We start from the raw sequence: 16,654 nt of genomic DNA, 5'->3' as shown, positions 1-16,654 counted from the left end.
GAAAAATTACAGAATTTTTTCGAAAATTTCATTAAGTTCTCTTTTGATATATTTATCAAATACAGTAAAAGCTCCTTATTCGCGCTTCCTTTATTCGCGTTTTCACTATTCGCGGATTAAAAAAATGAGACCCAATTTCTATATTCGCGACTAAACATTTTTTATTCGCGGATCTAATAAGTACATACATAATAATAAAATCATTCCAATTGGTATCCAACCCAATATTCTTGTCAAATGGACTAATAAAAAAGTAAAATAGATCTTATTAAAAGAAAATGTTAAATATTCCACTATTTTCGCAATATTTTTTAACTTTTGGTAATATTTCCATAAAGAAGGGGCTCACATGGAACTGAACTCTTGTTCTTAAATGGAACCAATAAACTCTTCACTTTTTTGACATTCAATTTGAAAAATTTTAGTGAAGGTTTAAGAATGGCAAATGAGCTCTGCGATTTCTTTATGAACATTGATCCGTCTATGGAACGAAGTCTAATTTTTAAGAGACAAATTGCTAATGCGACTGCTGTGTATCAGTCTGAATTGAAGGAGCTTTTGAAAACTTCTAAGCAAGAAAAAATTACAAAATTCTTCAAACAACTGCCTAAGCCTTAAGATAATTATATAAAATGTTCAAAATCTTCAATTAAATACAGTAGAACTCCAATTATCCGAACTCCGACTATCCGAATCGCCGATTATCCGAATCACAAAAAATTGTCCAAAAAAAGTCTAAGTGCGCTATTATTCTTCCACCGGCGTAGCCAGTGTTTGTTTGTAAAAATTCCTGGTTGTACAGAAGTAAGTGCTGAAGACGTAGGAGAGTGGATGGCTTGTGACACGTCTGACCCTGGTTTTCAAATTCTCAATGACGGTGAGAGAAGATGTTGAAGTGGAAGTGGAAGAAGAACTTTCTGCTGATGTTGAAGTAGACGTTGGACCATCAGTTAGTGAAGCATTTGCCGGCCTCGAGACTGCTTTGAAGTGGATGGAACGTCAGCCCGAGTGTGACCACTTGCAACTGCTCACCGTCAAGCGAATGCGTGACCTGGCTGCCCGAAAACGGTTGAAGACCGCAAAACAGCTTACATTGACGGAGATGTTTAAAAAACAATGATTTTTATTTCTAAACTCGTACATAAGTACATTTTATTTATATTTAAAACATTTGAAAATTTCATGTTTCTTTCATTTAATTCAATAAAAAAATAGTGTAATATCAAAACGTAGCTTTTATTCTCTCCAATGGCAATTAAAAAAAAAAAAATCCGAATATTTGATTATCCGAATGGGTCCCGGTCCCCATTAATTTGCATAATTGGAGTTCTACTGTAATTATATACCTATTTTTTTTGTCACATAGGAACATATCCCCTATAATCCCATATAAATTACCATCCCTTATTCACGGTTTCTGTATTCGCGGAATATTTATGGAACATATACCCTGCGAATAAAGAGCTTTTACTGTATATCAATCTGCCTTTTAAATTTGTTATGTCTATCATTACTTACTAGAAAATTTAGTATAACCTTTAGAAAGGAACACCGTTATATGAAGATGGTTTCAAAAGTTCTAATTTTTATATTCTCTTCCATTGAGTGATTAAGATTATGAGGTTTTTGTTCAGAATTGACTCATTTTGAAAAGTAGATGAGGAGTATAACGGGATCTAAGTTCTCTTTTTATACTCTCGCAACCTGTTGCACAGAGTATAATAGTTTTGTTCACATAACGGTTGTTTGTGTCACCAAGAAATATAAGAGTTAGATATGGGGTTATATGTACATATATAAATGATCAGGATGACGAGTAGATTTGAAATCCGGATGTCTGTCCGTCTGTCCGTGCAAGCGATAACTTGAGTAAAAATTAAGATATCTTAATGAAACTTGGAACACATGTTCCTTGGCACCCTGAGGAGATTGCTTTCGAAAATGGGCAAAATCGTCCACTGCCACGCCCACAAAATGGAGGAAACCGAAAACCTATACAGTGTCATAACTAAGCCATAAATAAAGTCATGAAAATGAAATTTGGAACATAGGATCCCATTAGGGAGGGGCACATTTGGATGTAATTTTTTTGAAAAAGTTGGAGTGACCTAAGCTTTCTGCAGTCGTTTATACAGTCCAAAAATGAAAGAAATCGGATAATAACCACGCCCACCTCCCATACAAAGGTTAGGTTGAAAATTACTAAAAGAGGGTTAACTCCCCAACGAAAAACGTTAGAAACACCAAATTTTACATAAGAAATGGCAGAAGGAAGCTGCACTGAGATTTTGTTACAATATGGAAAATGGGCGTGGCGTCGCCCACTTATGGGTTAAAAACCATATCTCAGGGACTACTCGACAGATTTCAATGAAATTCGGTATATAACACTTTCTTGACACCCTGATGGCACGGGTGGAATATGGGCGAAATCGGTTCACAATTACGTCTACTTCCCATATAACTCAATTTTGAATTCCATCTGATTCGTTCACTTTATAATGAACTAGCTGACTCCGCAGTCGTTGCACTGCTTGAAATTATTTGTTTTGAAAACCAAGTTGAATTCGTATAGTGTTGGAAAACATTTATTTGAGATTTTTCTAATTTTTTTTTCAATGTAACTCAGCTTAATAAACAGCATTTTTTGCTTTCTGTTCCGGTGCGTAAATGTACAGAGAAGATGATTTTTCAAGTCGTGAATGAAATTTATGCCACACACCTCCAGCGACTGTCTTTGAGACCTGTTGATTGTCATCCCAAATGCAAGTCCCATTGGAAACTGAATACGTTTGAACTGAAATGGCAAATCGTTGGAACTCAAAGAAATTCGTGGAATCAAGCATTCTGCCCCCTTGTAAGTCCCTTTAAAAAATTCCTGCAATTCTTACATTATTCGATAGCTGCTTGAAGCAAAATAAATAACAAAGCATTATAATGACAAAGAATCTAGAAATTTCACTGGATAATTCACAGCTTCGTCTTCATTTTCAACATGATCGATCGATGTGTATGAACACAAATCTCCCGGAAGTTGACTTTAAGTATAGATTAAATCATCGACATCGGTATTTTTGGCAGTTAAGAATCTGCGTGTACTCAACCAATCGTAGTTACGATAAATTTGGCTACTGTTCGGATTGATATCAAACCATTAGAAGTATTAACCAGAATTTGCCCAGTTCTTTGCAAATCTTCTGCGGTACTTTCCTGTTGCAGGATCACACGCGTATTCATGGACAATCGTATGGTTTTCGCGTGTACGCGACTCGCGTGCACGATGACTTGAGACATGCGTTCAATTCCTCCGCCGCTGTTGATTTCGAAATAACAGAATGTGTTTGTCAATAAGAGTCATTTCGTCACCAAAGCGACGATTATTATTCCACAGATCTTTCATTATTCTGTCTCTATCATAGATATTTCATAGATTTGATGTTTAACTAAAGCTACAGTGTCGAACAGCGATTCCAGTAGATGCGAGAACCAACGTAATGCCATTTTGAGATCGTATTGTTGCCAAAATCAATGATATCAGAATCAATCAGGATTCCCAGTTCCACCGTGCGTACCAAGAAATAAAAGTCCACCATTTTCATCATGGACAGACTTAATCAATCCATCATAGGTTGTCTTTTGCTGCTCATTAAATAATGGAACATTTCTTTATACTTGTTGTCCCAAAATTATTCTGTCGTATGCACGATTCAGTACATCTCTAATTTGACGATTTGGTGAAGGCATATGAATTTCAATGCTTCATTGTAGATGTCACCGTTCATTTGCAATTCTGAATTCTCTGTTGCCACTTGCCAATTTCCGACTTTTCCGAATTGTTTTTTTTTTTTATAGATAGATTGAAAAAAAAATGTATGGAAAAAAGGAACTTTTTGGAATTTTACAATTTTCCGACTAAACCTTCCAAGATCCACAACGAACAACCTCTGAACATTTCATCAAGAATGGTGCAACCGTTCTCGATCCTTAGCGTATCTAATCTTGAACCGGTTTTGCATCGCAAGGAACGGAAGCCCTCAAAGATAAATAATTTCCCCGTTTTTTACACATTTACCACTGTTTCTTCGCACCTGATGCTTTATAGCCTATAGCCTTCCTCGATAAATGGACTATCCAACACAAAAAGAATTATTCAATTCGAACCAGTAGTTTCGGAGATTAGCGCGTTCAAACAAACAAACAAACACTTCAGCTTTATAATATTAGTAAAGATTCATAAGGAACCAATGAAGCTAGCGGAATAAAACTTTACACAAATACTGTATTTGAGCTGTGACATCACTTGTGGAAAAATTGTCCAAATCGGACCATGACTTTTCAAGGCCCCTGATATCGAACATGAAGAACTCAGTGCCTAAAGTTAATTTTTCACCGAAAATATAGGTAAATCCCTCAGATATTTTAATGTAATTCATTCCCTCTGAATTTTTTTCTTATAACAGTTTCTCTCTGTACCTGAAATGGTAAAAATCGGGTCATAACTTCCCCCAGATCCCATATACCTAATTATAAGTAATATTAAATTAAGTGAGCGTATTGTCTTCGATGCATTGTATCTTGGTGGTGAAAACGAGTGAAATCGGTTTAGGAATTACCTCAGTCCCCATATACTATTTATGATGATTTTCGTTATTCTATTGAACTTTATACCAAATATATGGGTCGACTTGTGTTATCTTTATAAAATTACATCAATAAATTGCGAGAGTATAAAATGTTCGGTTACACCCGAACTTAGCCCTTCCTTACTTGTTAAGGTACCCTTTATATTGAACTTACCTGATTAAGGTCAAAATATTTAAATCTTTTCACTTGCTGCTTATTAGAGATGGATCACTATTTGATCTCAAGCACGTTTCTTAAGTTTCTACATTTTTATATATTATCATTCAAAACTGTATGAGAATGTATAATTTATTATATTGAAAATAAACATTTAAGAGTACAAATAATTTAGAACTAGTGATTAAGTAAATATTGTATTATCTGGATATATCATATAAAATTTTTAATAAATTTAATTTACTGTTAAATATCATTAAAAAAATGCCTTTCGACAGTCTACAAATATTAAAAATCTATGTAAATGTATTTGATTACGTTCGAATGTGTTGAGTAATAATCTAAGACATGACTCAAAATAAATAAATAAAATAAGTTTCATTACACTCGTACATACATATATATATTTCTCAGGTCAAGAAGTGATTAAAATAGTATTGTGTTCCGAAAAGGCATTAAACATTGGCATTGGTAAAATAATAAATGATAAATCATTGGAATGCTCCACCTTCACATACCACAACGGGATGTCTGTAACAACGACCTTCCAATAATACAGACATTAATTATTTACTAAAATAAGTACAATTCGTAGTAAATACCATAATTTCAATTCATTAGTATGCAGTACTTTATTGGTACACAAATATCAAATTGGTTTATTGAAAAAATTGCATTACCTATCGTTCCGCGCGAAGCTTTCAAGTTGCAATACTCAAACTCAGTGAAGCAAATTACAACAATTTTTGTTTTGGATAGATTATAATTACGCCAGTACACAGCGGCACTGTTCGTACATATAGTATGTACATATGTGTGTTTACTTGCTTTACAATCTCAAGAAATTTTAAGCTGAATAATTTAAGACGTGAAAAGGTAATATGTTTGGACATACTCGTATATAATGGAGTACGCTCTGCAGGGAAACACGCTGTGCGCTGGATCTAGTGCACAAAACTTCAGTACTGGTCTATACGAATACTAACTCACCCGTCTGTAAACAGTGGGCTCCCATAGGTTATTAGGCTTGATTATATTTGAAATTATTTAGAGGTTCAATTTGTAAAAAAACATATTATAAGGCATAGTTACAAATATTGGGAACCAGTATAGGTTCCTCAAGGTGTAGTTCCGCATAAGTTTTGCACTTTGCGATTTACTACAGGGCAGTTACGAACTGTACGTAGTTAGTTAATTTTTTAATACTTTATGCATTTCGATTATTGTTAACTATGGCAAATTGCAATAAAAAAGCACTCGAATAAATCGCCTGATAAATAACAACAAGCCGTTGAACTGGATCGGTGGCTGGCACACAGACGGGCGGGTTTACAGGTTTGCGGATAGTGGCTAGTGGCTAGTCGCGCGTACATAAAGGTGACAATGCAAATATTACTCTGGTTGGCGTTTTAATTCTTCTTTTTTTCAGACCGATTTGCACACTTATTCAACGCGGCAGTGCACCACGAAAACCACCTTTCAAAATACAATCAGCAAATCACCTTGTCATACGTGCCGAGCCAAATACCTTTTAAATGCAAGAGAGAAAATAGCCAGAATATTGAATGCATATTTATGTACATATGTATATATATAAGTGTTATTTATTTGGGTGTTGGCTGGTCGGTTGCGCAGTTGCTCAGTTGGTTCATTCGTTGGTCCTCTAGTGGTTGACTGCTTATTTATTTATTTGGTCAATCGATTTGGCGAACTCATGCTTCACTCCTCGGTTGTGCACCAGAGCGCTCGTTGGACAATTTTGCACAGAAATCGCTCAATTTTCTAGCAACAGTTAAATTTAGTGTAAACACCAATTGTGCGCAAACAATGCAGTATGGGTTCACCAATGTATGGGTTTGTACGTGTATTTGATTCAACTATCTAATCTATAAATCGGCAGTCTGCTTTGTATGCAACCTTTACTGCATATTTTATTTTTAGTCCACACCCACTAAGTGAATTTTAATTTCGCAATTGAGAGCGGTTTTCTTATTTAAGATTGAGTTTTGGGTTTTGTTAAGATTATTCATTTTCCTAGTTGCCATACTGACAAGAGTGTACTGCAATCAAAGCATCTGGCTTCAAGACAGAAGGCGAAGGAAGATGACAAGAGTGAAGATGCTGGAATCGCTAGACATTGCGGCAGAGGTCAGCTGAAAAGGCTAAGCTTTCAGCTAAAAGTCCAAAAACATTGGGTGAGAAGCCCACCAAATCGTATGGCCTGGAACCTCATTAGCATTGGTGTCCTGTATGGAAGTGATTCCGAAGGCAGCTGCGCCGGTTAACGTGACTCTGGAAGTGCTATTGAGTAATATAGGTCCACCGCGGTTGGTACCACGACCAGATCAAAATATGTGGTAGCTTGTGGCGAAGAGAGATCGATCCAGCTCTACAGTGCCGTCTTAATGAAAGTAGGGGAAGTACAGTCGAACTTCCCTAATTTCCTAAAATTAAGAGACTTCTGAGTTATGGAAGGTAAGTTGTATGAAATTTGACTGCTATTGTCAGTTCAAGTTATGGAGAACTTCGAGTTATGGATGTTCTACTGTATATCCCGGAGATAAACTAGTAACGGTTGCCAGGAAGGATATTCAAACAAGACCAAGGGCAAGACTCTGGATACCGACTAAACAAACACAGCCGGAACAAATTTACCAACGGATGATTGGAAATTCGTTAAGTAATTCGAAGAAGCGACAACTGAACCGGGCGTGGAGATGAAAAGGGCAATGATGCAAATTATGTTGCTACTAACAAATAGTACAATATAGCTGTTGGCGTACGCCGATGATATTGATATCATCGGAAGCAACAACCGCGCCGTTTGTTCTGCTTTTTCCCGCATGGATAAGGAGACGAAGCGAATGGGTCTGGAGGTGAATGAGAACAAGACGAAATATCTTCTGTCATCAAGCAAACAGTCGGCGCACTCGCGTCTTGGCTCCCACGTCACTGTTGACAGTCATAACTTCGAAGTTGTAGATAATTTCGTATACCTGGGAACCAGTATCAACAACACCAACAATGTCAGCCTCGAAATCCAGCGCAGAATCACTCTTGCCAACAGGTGCTACTTTGGACTGAGTAGGCAATTGAACAGTAAAGTCCTCTCTCGACGAATCAAAATCAAACTCTACAAGTCGCTTATTATTCCCGTCCTGCTTTATGGTGCAGAAGCTTGGACGAGATGACACTAGGAGTTTTCGAGAGGAAAATTTTGCACAAGATTTATGGTCCTCAGAACATTGGCAACGGCGAATAAAAAGACAGCGGCTACGCTGGCTAGGTCATGTTGTCTGAATGGACGAAAACACTCCAGCACTGAAAGTGTTCGATCCAGTACCAGTACCTGCCGGAGGAAGCCGAGGAAGGGGAAGGCCTCCACTCCGTTGGAGGGACCAGGTGGAGAGCGACCTGGTTACACTTGAAATCTCCAACTGGCGCCGAACTACGAAGGAAAGAGAGGAGTGGTGCGCTCTCATCGGTGGCCGTGAAATTCAGTATACTAGTAAATTCTCATCTCCGATAAAAAAAAGTAGACTTTTAACTTGAAATCTTAAGTCAATATTTAATTAGAAACTAAAAACTTTATGTGAAGAAATGTTCAAAAACCAATGATCTCAAGATTTTTGTATTTATTTTTAAATTTCCATCGCTATCGTTATGTTTTAGGCTTAAATCAGTTATTATAAAGTATAAAAAATATAGATAAATATATGTACATATATTTCGACTCGTTCGCCTTTACTAACTAATAGGCGTTAATAAAATATTGCAAACATATTTACATGTAAAAAATCTTAGTAACTGATTGAGTTGTTCAACGAAATCAGTACAAGTCTTAATGATGACGATCTCAACGCTCACGCCACAGCTCGTTCCAATTCACACGACACGACAGACATAACTCAGAATCCACAAGCTTTACCATGACTTTTCAGCAAGGGCAAACCACGCACATTCTAGTACACATGCCAACCTTCTACTTGCGTCTGCCCGTGTAATCAATGCTATACGAACCACTCCAGATATCGAGATTCTTTAGCGCCGGATGGTGATGTTGAGGCAAACTGCCATATGGGTATTGGGACTGCGGTTGGGATGGTTGGTAGGAACGCTGCTGATATTGTGGTTGATACTGTGGTTGGTATTGTGGCTGATAACGTGGTTGCGGAGGCGGTGGTGGTGGAGGTGGTTGCCGGAATTGAGGTGGTTGATGCTGAAATCCGAATTGTTGATAACGTGGCTGCGACGGTGGTGGTGGTGGATTGTAGTATTGTGGCGCAGGTGGGTTGTATTGCTGTCTTTGTGGTTGATGTAAATTGTCCAAACTGAATTTGCTTGCTGCAACTGGTGGACGATTGAACTTTTGATCCTTGTAGTAAACAGCGGGATCTTCACGATACTGACCATCGTCGATTTCGTTTGGACCCAACGGATAAGGGTTATTGTTAGTAAGCGTGGGCGGTGGCACATTTATGTCGCTGCCTGAAATGGTTTTGGGAAAATAAGGTAGTAAAAATTTGTTCTAAAGAACTTTGAAATACCCACCAGCTGGTTCGAAACCACGCTTACTAGCGCCATACTCGATCTCACGCAACTTGCCCTGATCATCTAAATAACCATATTTGCCAAATACCTCACCACTCGGGTATTTCGTTTCGATTTTAAAACTCCTATCCGCTGCTTCATAGCCATATGTATATGAGCCATCGTCGTTGTGGCGATCGATTTGTTTCAATATCGGCACTGGTGTGGTGTAGTCTTGTTGTTGGTACGACTGTTGGATTTGTGTGCCCAAAATGAGGCAACTGAATATGAACTGTAAAAGAATGTTTGAAATTATTAAATAATTGCAATGGAGAAAAATATGTCATTAAGATAGAGCAATAAACGGATTTGTTTGAGAATGTCAATGCTGCTTATGGTCTCACATTCACCTATACTAATAACACACCTGCTGGGTAAAGTAGCTGCCCTTGAAATGAAACCACTTTTTTAGCTGAGACGTAATAACAGTGGCGATTTCGCAAATATCAGTTAAAAGCAATTTTAATTGAATTATGAGTAATGTATGATTAGAGCATGGACACATGTGGCTGAGAATTTCAGACATAGTAAAATATAAGTAGATAAAGTGAATATTTGAAGATACTGAGTATTACAATACACTCTAAGCATATGCATATAAATTAACTGGAAGTTTATTAGCCTATCTATAATACATATATAGAAACCTTTTCCACCCTAAAGTGGCTTGATTTCATCTTAATCATAAAAGATGATATGATATAATATATATATATATTTGGTGTAGGAACCGCTTTAAGCTATTATAGCCGAATCCATCAGAGCGCGCCACTCATTCCTCATTTTTGCTTTTTGGCGCCAACTGGAAACACCAAATGACGCCAGGTCACTTTCCACTTGGTCTTTCCATCGTAGTGGAGGTCGTCCTCTTCCGCGGCTTCCTCCAGCGGGTACTGGTACACTTTTAGAGATGGAGTGTTTTCATCCATTCGTACAACATGACCTAGCCAGCGTAGCCGCTGTCTTTTTGTTCACTGATAATATATCATGTGGTAAAAATAATAAATATATTTTTTCTACCGCCATCATATTTGGAATAACAGATTGAATACTTTATTCGAAAAGTTAATATTGATATTTTTATAGCATCTATACTGATCTGTTCACTCTGCATCTACATACCTCATACCTTAATAATAATAGTTCATTTTGAAATTGACGTTATTGGACCTTTTATGAGCTATGTAAGTGTTCTTCACAACAAATATATGTATGTTAAATGTAAAGACCAATTGAAAATATCTTTGGTTATATATGGGTGACCTGAAACCCGCGTAAGAATGACTCAGTGACACTACCCATCGCGAGTGTGGTATAGACACATGTCTTAAAGTTTAAATTTATTAAATGTGATGTTACGAAGTTGGATTCGTAATCCGTGACCCCGAAACCACTCGAGTGGCGAGTTTCAAGCAAAACGCTGTCCGCCATATTATTTTTTTGGAGTTATTGTACCCCTGTTCTGGTGGGGTTAAATGGACTTCGGATTCAGCGACCCCAAAAATATAAGCTACACATAGTAAGACGTCCAGGTCAGAACCATTTTTTTTCTGTGGCTATATTTGCCGAGACATGTCTATTATTTATGAAATAAAGTCAATCAATCATTAACTCATTTCATCACAATCAACTAACAAGAAATCTTAATCTAAACGGTTAGGCAAACTAACGCGGCGCACACCACTGTTGGACACAACAACTTTATTACAACAACAATTCGCCGATACCATTTTAATTATATTACTAACTTTTTCACTCATTAATGCAATACCGTAAAAGTGTGCAATGATTGCTAATTTAGAGCTTATTTGTAGAACACACTCATACAGGCGCACACCTACTGGCATTTACTCATACATATTCACAAGTTTGTTGCAATGTAAGCACCATTCATTATAACCAACTTTGCACCAGTTAATTGTAACAACCACTTAAGAATGTCGGTATGCAGCAGAAGGGGCTTAACTAGCATGCAACAAGCGTTTTGAAGCACTCAAGGCCGTCTTCTGTTCACAACGGTTGCGCCAAACATTCGACGAACACGCATACCTCATGCCAGCCATGCCCAAGCATACATACAAATGTAGTACATAGAAGTTATGGGTCATACATACACGCCCATATACATGTATTTATATATTACTATATTTCTCGTACATTTATGAGTCTCTAATGTTCACTTGTCCACCTACGTAGTAGCCAATCTCTTATTTAAAGACATTACATGAGTCAATAGAAATTTCTGGTCCAACAATTGAACTGGTTTCTAAAGCGGTTATTGCTGAGTTTAAGGGAAACACACACCCATACATATTATATTTATAAAGCATATTTGTTTAGCACTGGAGCACACTGAAGTCTTGAATCGCAATTAAGAATTTTATATTCTACAAAACGCATTCCACGCATATTTTCATACATTTATTTGAATTGACATGTTCGTATTTCCGCGTTGCCACCTGTGAATTATGACATATGAATAAATACAAATATACATATGTATGTACATAGGAAAAAATTTTTAATAATTTTATGTAACATGATTTGCCTAGACACTTGTTGTTATTACAATATTTTTTTGATTTTGATATCTAAAAAAACGAAATTTTATGCCAGATCCGAGCGACTTATGGACTTTTAACAAGTTTTTTCATAGCAGAAATATGCTCCGATGCTTGCCAATGCCTGATAAGATTACACGACCAATAATTTTGGTATTTTTTTATCAAAATAATGTAACCGTTATTTTTGAAAACTGTCCAAAAAAATTAAAGACGCTGAGGTATTAAAAATATTCCCCTAAGCTTGTTGAACAGACAAAATAAAACTTTTTTTAATTTTAGAGGAATCTATAGTCTTCAAATAGGTATTCAGAATCATTTTTAAATTTCCATCTAACCCCATGAGAGACACACTTTAACTCAGGTGATGAATTTAGTGAAATGAAATTCTTAATGGAAAATATATTTTGTAGGGAATAACATAATTTTTCGAATAAGATCGGCATCAGAAGTATCGAAAATTCGAACTTTACCTATATTTTCGAACAACTTAAATTTGTATTTAAATGAATGGTTTGTAGTCAAGAGTGTATTTAACTAATTTTAAATTTATAATTTTTTTTTATTTGCCGAAAATAGATGGCGCCATTTTTACTGTATATAAAATTGTTTTGGGAAAATTAGTTTGGGAAATGATTTACAATTGAATGTCACTACTTAAATCTTGCAGCACAACGTCTATCGGGAATCATACAGGAGCTTCTCTAAATGAATCCGAGACAGAATAAATATCATACCCATTAGGAACTATCAAGAGAACTTTACACATATTTTGAACAAACTGGTCAAAAAGATGGAAAGCTATAAACAAATGTAAAATAACAAAGCAGATATGGCCAAGCTATGATTGGATAAAGACTAAAGATCTATTAAACAGATCCAGGAAAAGTATATTCAGACTTACAGCTACAATAACAGGGCATTGGCCATTCGGAGAACATGCGTTGAAAATGGGTCTGTCCTTTAACGACATATGTCGCTCTTGCAAACTAGAAGGGAACAAAGAAACGGTGTTTCACTTCCTTTGCCAATGTCCAGCCCTATCACCACCAAATCTCGAATGGGTGGCCACAAAAATTATAAAGGAAATAAGCAGTTTCATTGAGAGCTCCAAATGGTTCGAATGCAGAATTGAAATGGATAGCAGTATTACTAAGGTCTCACAATAGTGTAACAAAATGGCGTATCTAGCGCTAATTGAGCCCGAATCTCTGGGCTGCACTTCTACCTACCAACCTAGTTCGAAATTACCAATTTTCATATTTCAGCTCTGTAAGGTATTTATATTGTATACTTATTGCATTTTATAAATACGGTTTCATTCTTTATTGATTATAAATGCAATTTGCCAAAGAATTTCATCACTTATAAATTCCATAAAACTTATTTCCTAAAGCATTTCCATTGTATGTATATTCTATTGCACTACACTTTCAACATTTCCTTACCAACTTATTCATTCTGGCTGCGTTGTTTAGTAATCCAAAAATGCGGTAATATTGCACACGAACATATGCACCATTAATTTAATGGAATTTATTATAAAAAATTCAGTCTCTCTGAGTTCTTTCGTACAGTTATTTTTTCCAACAAACTTTCAATTATTTTATTACTCCAACTTATTTTTGGTTACACGCAATTTTTGCAATTCTCAAAAATTATTTTATTAATTTTTTTGTTCTTATTGTTTTTGTAATATGCTTAATAATGGTGCACTACAAATACACTGTTTGATTTTCGTATTTAAATGGAAAATCGAATTTGCACTTGCACCAGTCTCCAGCGTAACAGCGTCGTACTCAAAAGAAAATCAATGAGTCGAACGCTTTTATACCGCCAACGAACCGCAAGCGGCAAACATAACAATTTCACAAAAACAAGCCAACAACAAGCCAACCGCCAGCAGACTGAATTCAAACAAAACTGCAGCAACAAAAACGTAAATAACTACAACAAACATGCGGCAGACAAGCGACCGTAGAGAATGGTGGCCCAATAGATACGGTTTGGCGCGTCAGCATACAGCGGATGAAGGGGTAATTTTGCAGGGAATTTTCTACTTTTTTCGAACACAACACACATGCACAGTAAATATCTCAACTCAATCGAACGATAGTGCTGTCAGCAGTGTTCTTTTAACCAAATGTTGCCCCTGACTATATGGTGTACATATATATGTAGTCGATCGGCGGCCACGGCGCTGCTGAAATTGGTCGTTTGCGCGACTGGTCGACGCTTTGCCACCGCACTTCCAGTTCTATGGCTGGGAATGGAGTCACTTCCATTATTATTATTTTTTTTTTTTGTCTCAGTGTTGCTTTGGTGTTGGTGAGTTTATAGCTTTTATGTAAATAAACCACCGATCCCGCTGCACACCTCCATACCTCCTCATCCACTCAAATGCAATAATGCAACGCATAAACACTTTGGGTGGTGGCTGTGTCGTCTAACACACATAGTTGTGGTGGTGCCTTAGAGGTTTGTCATAGATTGCATATTTTCAAACAACAACAATACCGGTTGGCAAAGTGTAAACAACTGATGGAGTCTTTTGTTCGCTATTCGAGCGCATAATCTAAGTTAATCAAACAGGTGGTTCACATAACATTCGAGTTACATATTTGTTTACATACTTGTTTACACTAAAGGAAGTATATTTATGCAAACATGCATTTCTACGCCCAAATATTGTACAAAATGTTGCAGAAAATGATCTTAATTTTAATGAAATTGTTACAAAACAAACAAAGGTATATTCCGTAAATTTATCAAAATATGGCCGTATAGTAGGTGGAATGAAATTCCTATGGTTCTAAAAACATATCCACATCATTTCCTCAATTAAGTCAGAGCTAATAATCAACGAAATCATTGGTTCCAATAACGAATATATTTTATTGGGGCCTTGGATTACATTAAAACCCTCTCTTGTTGCAACTAAGTATACACATTACTTATACGAGTATTTTAAGACTTTAACGCCTTATCTTTTCACAGATTTAGAAAGTATCTATTTGACCTTAGCCCATCATATCTTGTTTCAGCAGACATATGTATGCATATTATTTAGTGAATACCACTATCTAGATCATAAGTATTTACATACAATCTAATTAAATCAGAACTTGATCTCTCATATCCGAAACTGTGGTACATAAAATTTTACTGAGTGAAACTTCGTTATCAAAAGCATTGCCTAGACCATTAGGAAGTTGAAACTGAGGAATTAATTAATATTTTCATAAGTTAATGTAAAATTGTGCTTGATTAGCATAATAATGCCGTAAATAATATTAACCATAAGTAGTAATTAAGAGCATATCATATATTATTTATATAGGTAATAAACCTACGATTAAAGTAATCGCCCGGTTACTAATATTTTACTAGTATTTATAACGTGAATTAGCAACGTTTACATATTTATGAATCACTCATAAATTCCTAAGTGTATTACTTACCGAGTAAAAGCTTTTAAGTGATATGCTTTTAATATGGATTACAGATTGTTAACCCGCTCATGCCCGAATTAAAAAGATATATATTAGTCTTAACTCAAATATGAAGTGATACAAATGTCAAAGTCCTTTGTATCCTGGTTCATTAGTTACAGGATGGCAACAAATAAATTATTATAAATAAACTAAACAATTTTCTCATGACTGATTTTTTTAAATAACTCTCTTATCTTTATTTATTTATATAGTTCACTTTGTTTTAAAATAAAACAATTATTTTTATGTTTTTGAACACTTTTTGTATAAGTGCGTCCTCCATAATATTCCCCTTTGTTGATTTATAAATCTACTGCAAGTAAGTATACTAATAACTCACGTATACAACACTTTAGTATAACCAATTTTGACAGTTCCACTCTGCTGAGATCGCCTACTGAATAAACAGGTGCACAGCTCATAGCAGAAAAAGTAACTGTAAGCTTGCACAACACATAAGTCTCCATAATTGAAAAAACCGCTGGTAAAAAAATTTAAATCACGAGAATTAGAAGCCGGTTAGTACAATGTTGCCAATAGACAACATTGGGCATGAAAGGGTTAAACAAACAAACCTGTCACTATAAAATTCAGCAGGAATGTGTTTGCTTTAATACTGGGTATTATTCCGGGAAACAGTTTTGAGGAAGTATTTTATAATATAAATAATATATTACCGTTATATAATTTTCTTGTGTATGTCACTGAACTCCTCCTAATCGTTTGGACCGATTTGAATGACCGTCTTTGTGTGTCTTCAGTTGGATTCAAGAATGGTTTGGACACCTTTTAAACAGGCAGATATCCATAAATCAATTTGTCTCGTCCTGATTATGAACATATATAGCATTCGTATATATCTAAATTAAGTTACTATCCACTGTTATGTAAAAACTTAATTATACTCCATGCAACATTTTGCCAGATTTTGAATATTTGTAAATACCATACAGTCCACGAAATAAGTACAGTGTACAAACTAAACAAGTAAGGAAGGGCTAAGTTCGAGTGTAACCGAACATTTTATACTCTCGCAATTTATTTATTTAATTTTATTAATATAACACACAATTTGACCCACATATACGTCATATATATTATATAAAGTCCATTGAAAGTTGGAAACCCTAATATTAGGTTAGAAGCACCGAGGTCCTCATGTTCGATATATTGGGCCTTGAAAACCTATGGTCCGATTTTGGCGATTTT

The 16,654-nt window shown here is 35.9% G+C and overlaps 1 protein-coding gene across 1 annotated transcript; it reads right to left on the bottom strand.

The window, feature by feature from the left end:
* Window positions 1–8,418: 8,418 nt before the first annotated feature.
* Window positions 8,419–13,771, bottom strand: LOC105215669 (activating signal cointegrator 1 complex subunit 2 homolog). The gene is made up of 3 exons (XM_011189696.3): window positions 13,400–13,771; window positions 9,352–9,622; window positions 8,419–9,288 (listed from the first exon to the last, which is right to left on the bottom strand). Exons 1-3 carry the CDS (start codon window positions 13,409–13,411, stop codon window positions 8,783–8,785), a joined length of 789 nt encoding a protein of 262 aa, XP_011187998.2. The 5' UTR covers window positions 13,412–13,771; the 3' UTR covers window positions 8,419–8,782.
* Between the last annotated feature and the right edge of the window lie 2,883 nt (window positions 13,772–16,654).

Source organism: Zeugodacus cucurbitae, chromosome 2, assembly GCF_028554725.1.
Source record: "Zeugodacus cucurbitae isolate PBARC_wt_2022May chromosome 2, idZeuCucr1.2, whole genome shotgun sequence".
Lineage (NCBI taxonomy): Eukaryota > Metazoa > Arthropoda > Insecta > Diptera > Tephritidae > Zeugodacus > Zeugodacus cucurbitae.
The sequence above is the reverse complement of the archived record's forward strand: the minus strand, read 5'-3'. Positions and strand labels throughout refer to the sequence as shown.

Coding starts and splice junctions, on each gene's coding strand:
- LOC105215669 (XM_011189696.3), bottom strand. Junction 9,289..9,351: donor GCGTGGTTTCGAACCAGCTG/GTGGGTATTTCA, acceptor AAACCATTTCAG/GCAGCGACATAAATGTGCCA.